Source organism: Ananas comosus, linkage group 24, assembly GCF_001540865.1.
Source record: "Ananas comosus cultivar F153 linkage group 24, ASM154086v1, whole genome shotgun sequence".
Lineage (NCBI taxonomy): Eukaryota > Viridiplantae > Streptophyta > Magnoliopsida > Poales > Bromeliaceae > Ananas > Ananas comosus.
Window position 1 is genome coordinate 7,286,859 of NC_033644.1, and position 8,140 is coordinate 7,294,998.

Below are 8,140 nucleotides of genomic sequence, written 5' to 3' on the forward strand. Positions count from 1 at the left end.
ATTTATACTTTTTTTTTTTGTCTCTTTTTATTATAAATTGTAAATAAATAAATATTGAAAGGAGTGTACTTTTTTTTAAAAATCATTTTTTTAATTAATGTTTTCGGGTTAGTTACGTTGAATCGCTATTAAATGCTAACTTGAGGTGGAATTAGCGCAGGGGAAAAGAGGAGGGAGAAAGAGAGAGAGAGAGACGGGGAGGGGGGAGTGGGAGGCGAAGAAGAAGAAGAAGAAGAGAATGGGGGCGGCGGCGGAGCCGGCGCCGGCGCCGGGGGAGGAGGTGGCGGCGGAGATGGGCGGAGGCGGCGGAGGGGGGAGTTTGGAGAGGATTCTGGTGTCGGTGCGGCTGCGGCCGCTCAACGCGAAGGAGAAGGAGAAGGGCGACGCCTCGGATTGGGAGTGCATCAACAACACCACCATCATCTTCAAGAACAGCCTCCCCGATCGATCCATGCTCCCCGCCGCGTACACCTTCGGTGAGTGAGTCGTTTGATCCGTTCGAATTGGTGCAAACGAATCGGAATCGTGGTTGGTGCTTTGATTGATTGGGGGATTTGGAAATGGTTTCGATTTCGGGGTTTTTTTTGTGGCAATTTGGTTGGGATTTTGGTGAAATTCGTAAGCTAATACCCTGAATTTGATGTTTCTCATCGGCTTTTTTTTTTGAATCGCGGTTGGATTTTGGAATAATGGGATGGCTCGCGAGCGTTCCAAATTCGGGGTTCTTTTGACAATGTGGCTAGTATTTTGGTGAAATTTGTAAGCTAATCCCATGAATTTGATGTTTTTTTCTCGGTTTTTATGCATCGCGGTTGTTTTTTTTGAACAGGATGATTCGAGAGCTTTTGAAGTTTGTAAGCTAATGCCATGAATTTGATGTAATTTATTTTGATTTATATTTGTAAGCAGCTTTGATGCAGTGAAAAGCTCTGATTTTATTACCCTTTTATTTTTTTTTTATTTTTTTTTTTTATAAAACAGCTNCGCAACGTTTTTCTACATTAGATGTTTTTCAAGTATTGTTTAGCTTTTTTGCTCATGATATTTGCAATAACTGTTATACAATATACAATCTTTATGTTGTTGACTATTTGCGTGCTTATGCTCCTTCTAATGATTTTGATAGTTTGATATTTTGTAGGCATTTTGGTTGATTGCAGTTTAAGTTGATTTTTCTCTTCATGGTTTCACATATTCATTCCTTTGTTGCATTGATCAAAAGTCTTATACTTTTATGCTTCTTTCTTTTTAAAATTTAGTTTTGCTTTTTCTGGACAGGCGTTTTTGCTTGCTTTTTTAGTTTGATTTTTTTTTTTTTTTTTTTTTTATAGTAGTTTTTGGGGCTTATTATCCTAGATTTTTCTCCAAAAAAAATGTTTTTTTTTTTGGTAATAATCTGTCTTATTCTGCACTAATTTCTTTTTGCTCTTCTTCGGTTATAGATAGAGTATTTGGATGCGAATGCGCCACAAGGCAAGTTTACGAGGAAGGAGCAAAGGAAGTTGCCCTGTCGGTTGTCAGCGGAATAAATTGTACGTACTATTTTCACGCTGATCCAGCTCCCTGGTTTTGTAGTTTGAGTAAAATGTAGTAATTTAATGTAGTTTTTCATCAGCGAGCATATTTGCGTATGGACAAACGAGTAGCGGAAAAACGTACACAATGACTGGAATAACGGAGTATAGCGTAGCAGATATTTACGACTACATACAAAAGGTAAGTTACTGTCGATCCTATCAGGAAATTAAATCAGTAACATTGTTCAATTTGATTTGTTGATTAAGTGGTTTTTTTTTTTTATTCTCCTTTTGCAGCATGCGGAGAGAGAATTTATTCTAAAATTCTCAGCTATGGAGATATACAACGAAGCCGTGAGGGATCTTTTGAGTGCTGATACCACTCCTCTCCGGCTTCTTGATGATCCAGAGGTATAGTTCTTGCTTTTAGTGACTGTGGTCACAATTTTTTAGCAATTTTCATACTTCACCTGTATATTTATATTATCTTATTATTTGTTTTTTTTTCTTCCAATTGTCAATAGAAAGGGACTGTTGTTGACAAACTCACAGAGGAAACTCTGAGGGACCAAGATCATCTCAGGGAGCTCCTTGCTGTTTGCGAAGGTGAGGGAATAAAACTGTTCAGAGTTGTAGACATTTTATTGCTTTTCTTTTTTTTTTCATGTACTAAACTGAATAGTTTGACATCTGTCACAGCTCAAAGGCAAAATGGAGAAACCTCCTTGAATGAAATGAGCTCCAGATCTCATCAAATACTCAGATTGGTTTGCTTCTTACTCAATAATTTAGATTTTACCTCGAAATTGAATTAAATGCCAAAGTTTTTTTTTTTTTTTTTTTTTTTTTTTTTTTTTTTTGATTCTTCCTATTTGCAGACAATTGAAAGTTCTGCTCGAGAATTCTTGGGAAAAGATAGCTCAAGTACCCTTGCGGCCTGTGTGGTATGAAATTTATTTCATGAATTGGTCATGAAATTTCTTACTTTCAATCAAAAGGGGATGATGATGAACTTTGAATTTGTTCTTGCAATACAGAATTTTGTTGATCTAGCTGGAAGTGAGCGTGCTTCTCAGGCATTATCAGCTGGTGTGAGGCTAAAAGAAGGTTGCCATATTAATCGAAGTTTGCTTACTCTTGGAACTGTTATTCGCAAGCTAAGGTTGTTATGCTTCCTTTTCCTTTTGCAGCTTTTCTGTTTGCACCACTTACTGTTAAGCTTCTTGAAATTCTTTTTTAAAACACAGTGTCGAAATAGCAGATAGAGTACAGTTGACATTGTCATCAAGCTATCTTTCTTTCCATGATTTCATAGGTTTAATTGTTAGAAAGTCACATTAGAGAAGGTTGTTTAAGAATGAAATGGTTTGGAACCTAATCGATTTTAAATGCTAGGCATGACATTGTCAGCAAACTAGAGAAGAAGCTCAAACAGCAAGGCTTTTTTCAAGATCTTACCTATTGCGTCAAGTGAAAAATGAACGGCAGAGATAGTACAATCGTTTCCAAATTTTAACAGGAACACTAACTTGTGCTTACTTTGATGCAGCAAGGGAAGAAACGGTCACATCCCATACCGAGATTCGAAGCTGACACGGATATTACAGCCCTCGTTAGGAGGTAATGCAAGAACAGCCATAATTTGCACAATGAGCCCTGCAAGAAGTCATATCGAGCAATCCAGGAACACTCTTCTATTTGCAAGCTGTGCCAAAGAAGTAGCTACCAATGCACAGGTTAATGTAGTGATGTCTGACAAGGCACTGGTAAAGCATCTGCAAAGAGAACTCACTAGATTAGAAAGTGAGTTGAAGTACCCTGGATCTGCTTCTTGCACCATTCACTCTGAGGCCTTGAGAGAGAGAGATGCCCAAATTAGAAAGGTATTGATACACGTCTATAGGTTAATTTCTACATTTGTTTTTAACTTATATCTGCTCTCAATTGAAGTTCTTTTGTCGTCAATGTGCTTCTACTATCATGTAATTGTAGAATTAGATGTATACCTACATGACTTAGGCAAGCTATCAGGAAATTTTGGTAGTCGACTAATTACACTTATTTTGGGGTTTGCTTGTTTATTATTTGTGGGCACTTACCTTCGTTTGGTTAAGTGCATTATGCATGTTTTAATCTGCTTAAATTGGAATTTCTCTTCCATTTTTTTCCAGATGGAAAAAGAAATGAAGGAGCTGATGCAGCAAAGAGATCTTGTTCAGTCTCGGCTGGAGGACTTGCTCCGGTCTGTTGGGGATGATCACGACCGCAATTCAAGACGATGGGTATTTTTTTAACATTTTACTCTATATATTTCACTCTATAAGATGAATACTATATTCTCTTCTCTTTTTTTTCCTTCTTCTTTAGGATGAACTTAGCCAATCCTCGATTTCCCATGTACGAGACGCATCTGAAGATGCATTCTCAACGTCCGAGACATACGGCATAGCCTACCAAGATCAAGATTTGGGCTCTGCAATGTTCGATCATTTAAATTCACGCAACATCCACGATGAACATAACATAGACCATACAGAGAATCCAAACAAGAAACAAGCGAACTCACCTACGCACTCAATCAGCAGTTCTAGGGCTTCTGGTAAGATTCTGTATCAAAGACAAGAAGATTGTGAAGACCAATGCAAGGAAGTCCAGTGTATTGAGATAAACAAGTTGAGTAGGGGCAAAAGTGAAGATTTTAACCTCTTATTTGCTGACGAAAGCGACAGTCTGCTACCTCTTACTGATGCAGACAAGCTTGAACATCATGAACAGAAGCATTCCGTGGGCACAGATTTGTCAAGTGAACATGAAGAACAACAATCCAATACCGTAACAAAGAATGTAGACAATTTTGTCAAACCAACTCCTAATGAATCATCTATGGTGGATGCAAATGTTAGCAAGCCAAAGACTATTGAATCTCTGCATATGGAGAGCAATAATACGAATTCCAAGGTGTTTGCTGTAACTAGAAGTAGAAGTTGCAGGGCAAGCTTGACGATGACTTCTACTTGGTTCGAGGACTCAGATCTCACTAACAATAGGACACCACCTGAAAGTTATTTTAGGGACTACTCAGGAAGGACTGAAGCTATCCGGAGAAGTCTCTTTTCACCAAATTATAATAATCCAAATGATAGGTTCTTATTAGAAGGATCTCAGTCTTCTGAAAAATTCAGCCATGATGAGATGATTAAGGCGGAGGATATAAGCACTAATTCTGTTCATTCAAAGATAGACGCCAACTCTGAAGAAGGTGTTAGCATTGTTGGTAGCTATGTTGAAGGTCAAAAGGAGATGAGCGAAAATCAGTACCTGAAACAACTCCCTGATGACCAGGTTTGAATAACGTTCACTACATGGAAGTTTTGGTTTTTTGTGCATTCGTTTATTTTTCTTTGCATCTTTTTACGACTTTGTAAAGCTTGTCGTACCAAAATGCAACTACGCTACATCTTTGTTGATAAACCATGTTGTACTGTTAAAGTTGGTTTATACATAAACTTGGAAAATTGAGAAAACCCCCACTACAGCTGGAAGGCTCCATAAATAGTAAGTATATACTTTTGGAAATGAAGTTAGATGACGAAGTGACTTTGCTAGTTTATAGGGCAGACCGCTAAACTGTAGAAATCTTACAAGAGCTTATGCTTGTATTGCTTTAGGACCATAAGTAATTACTTATCTGTTATTGCTACGATGCTAGATAATTTATCACTTTGGATGATTTGGTTTGATTTTCGTAATTTGGCATCTGTTTTGGAATTACTACATTCTAGTTCAATTGATCACATACACTGTTATGCTCTTTCCCTTGCCTTATTTTAATGCATCCTGGTACCGCTTGTTACCAACCTAACTTTTGTGTATTGTGCAATTTTAGTATTCACGCCGCACTACCCCCAGCGAGGACTTTGGAGTAGAGATAACTGTGAAGGACGTTGGTGTGGACCCAGTGTTAAGCTCTTTGTCTGAATCGCCATCACGATGTCTCATGGAATTCGAGAGAAAGCAGCAGGAGATAATTGACCTTTGGCATGCGTGCAATGTCTCCTTAGTCCACAGGACTTATTTTTTTCTACTTTTCAAGGGAGACCCCTCAGACTCGATATACTTGGAAGTTGAGCACAGGAGGCTGTCCTTCTTGAGGAACTCCTTTTCATCTGACCTCGCGAAACAAGCAGCAGAGGGCGAACTCAATGGTGTTGTTGCATCAAGGTGCAATCTCACATTCGTTTACTTTTCATTACTCTTCTTTTACGAAAATTATAGTTGCTCCAGTTTTACACATAATGATGTAAGCAATGGACTAGACCAAGTGTTCGAATAAAAGATTCGAACTAAAAAAAGTTATTTTTATTTTAGATGAATCTTATATATTTGAGTTTAGTATTGAAATATTAGAACTTGCAAAAGTAGCATCGACAGAGGGTTTCATCTTTTCAGAGAAAAGCATTTGACAGAGTAGTAATCTGCATATACGCAGAAAATTTCGATTAACGGGTTCCTAATTTATCGGAACGTTGAATTTATTTATTTTTTCTACAAAACGACTGTAATTAAAGTTTGAGGTGGGCTCATGGTGTTCACCGATTGTTCATTTACCCATTTTTTATTGGCAGCCTGAAAAATCTTCGTCGTGAGAGGGAGATGCTGTACAGGCAGATGCTAAAGAAGTTGCCTGAAAAGGAAAGAGAGAGCCTTTACAACAAGTGGGGTGTTGCATTGAACTCAAAACAAAGAAGATTACAGTTGGCCCGCCGCGTATGGACTAAAACCGACATGGAGCATGTGCGAGAAAGTGCTTCGCTTGTGGCCAGGCTTATCGGTCTCTTAGAACCGGGGCAAGCCCTAAAGGAGATGTTCGGATTAAGCTTCACACTCGCACCGCAGTTAACTAACAGAAGATCATTGAGCTGGAAACCAGGGATGTCTTTCACTTAAAAATGAACGAAGATTTGGATAGTCACTATTCTCCTTTGGCTTGACTAATCGACTATTTTTTAAAGTTCCCAGTGTTTGATTTATGTGATTCTTTTGAGTGTGTCATTGTTTTATAGGGTGGGTGGCTTGTAAATTCGAAGTGATTAACCAAATTATACCAATGTACTGTGTATTGTGTGTTTGTATGTGTACACTTGAATGAATAAAAAGCCAGCATGGCTATTTGTTGCTTTAGTAAAACATGGTGAATGAATTTTAAGTATGTTCTTTCCTATAATGTAGTGGCCTTTATTTTTTCTTTCATTAAAATTGATAATGCTTCCTCTTTCTGAGGCAATTTGTTGCAAGAAATGTGGCATGATTTGTGAAAACCTGAGTTATTAAGATGGTTCTTGCTATTTTCCCAAGCCTCATACCTTTCCAAAAAGAAAAGAAAAGAAAAGAAAACAAAAGAAAAGAAAAGAAAAAGAAAAAGAGAAAGAAATCCTTTACCAGAACAAGAAACTTTAATATTGGATCCAAGATCTTCTAGGTTCCCCAATCTTTTGCTTTTGCGAGTACAGAAGTTGTTCTAAAGTGCAAACACTTAAATCTTATTTTTCCTTCGGGTAATTATTTGAGACTTTGCTTCTAGTAATATGCGAAAATCGAATCCTCAGCATTCAGAGAAAAAAGAAAGGAAAAGAAAAGAAAAGAAAAAAGAAAGGTATCACTTTTTTCTTATATATATAAATATTGTGGTCGTATAGAGGTTTCGAAATCATATTAGCCAGAAGATCAATCTTACACAAAAGTACCAAAATGCCTCGAAAAGAATTTCTATTATTTATCCATTGTTACAGTTCAGGACTTAACATTTCTCTCCAAAACCTTAGATTTGGCAACCTTTTAATATACTTTTATCGCATTCTTTTCATATAAAAACAATAGTAATCTGACTTAGTTACTCTCAGATTTCCTCTTAGCACTGAAGCAATAGATCTGACTACATCAACTGTCCATATTTTAAGTATTAAATTTTTGAATATATTATCTAGTTATTTTCGGTCAACGGTTTCACAATTTTTTAAAATACCATCCATGTATTGATTGTTTCAGAATTTATCAGTAAAAGAAAATAAATAAAAAAAAACCTACAATCTGTGAAGATTATTCAAACATCAGCTGACACTCTGACTAGTATCTGAAACAACATGCAGCCCCTCTTTTGAAGACATCTAATCTTCATTTGAATAATTGAAAGGGAAAAAAAAAGAAGAAAAAAAGAGAGCATATTTCAGTGTAAAGATTATAGTGAGAAGGCAAAAAAAAAAAGAAAAGAAAAATTTGAGCATAGTTTGGTATAAAAATTATATTTATCAATTTGCTATAATATGCAGTGCACGTTCTTATTGTTCTATTGCCTCAAAGAATGAATTCATTCAATAAGGCATGATTTGTAAAGTGTATTTTCATTTTCTGGTGTTTTGATGCACTAGATGATAATTTTCAAAAATCAAGAAATTCGATTTACAGAGACTTCAAATACTTTAAATTATGTCAGATGGTACCGATTGTTGATTGGAAATTCCACTTATTGGGTGTTTAGTTGTGCGCAAAACTATGAAAATAGTTTTATGTGGAAAAAAAATTTCGTAGAAAAAAAGATTTATGTTTTGTAGTATTTGGTTTGTAGT

The 8,140-nt window shown here is 36.6% G+C and overlaps 1 protein-coding gene across 1 annotated transcript; it reads left to right on the forward strand.

The window, feature by feature from the left end:
• On the forward strand, positions 224–6,704 carry LOC109728821 (kinesin-like protein KIN-7J). The gene is made up of 13 exons (XM_020259353.1): positions 224–476; positions 1,443–1,532; positions 1,616–1,716; positions 1,815–1,928; positions 2,042–2,123; positions 2,217–2,284; positions 2,396–2,461; positions 2,555–2,679; positions 3,067–3,400; positions 3,689–3,799; positions 3,885–4,859; positions 5,404–5,738; positions 6,143–6,704. The coding sequence occupies exons 1-13, from the start codon at positions 239–241 to the stop codon at positions 6,462–6,464; spliced, it is 2,961 nt and encodes a 986-aa protein (XP_020114942.1). The 5' UTR covers positions 224–238; the 3' UTR covers positions 6,465–6,704.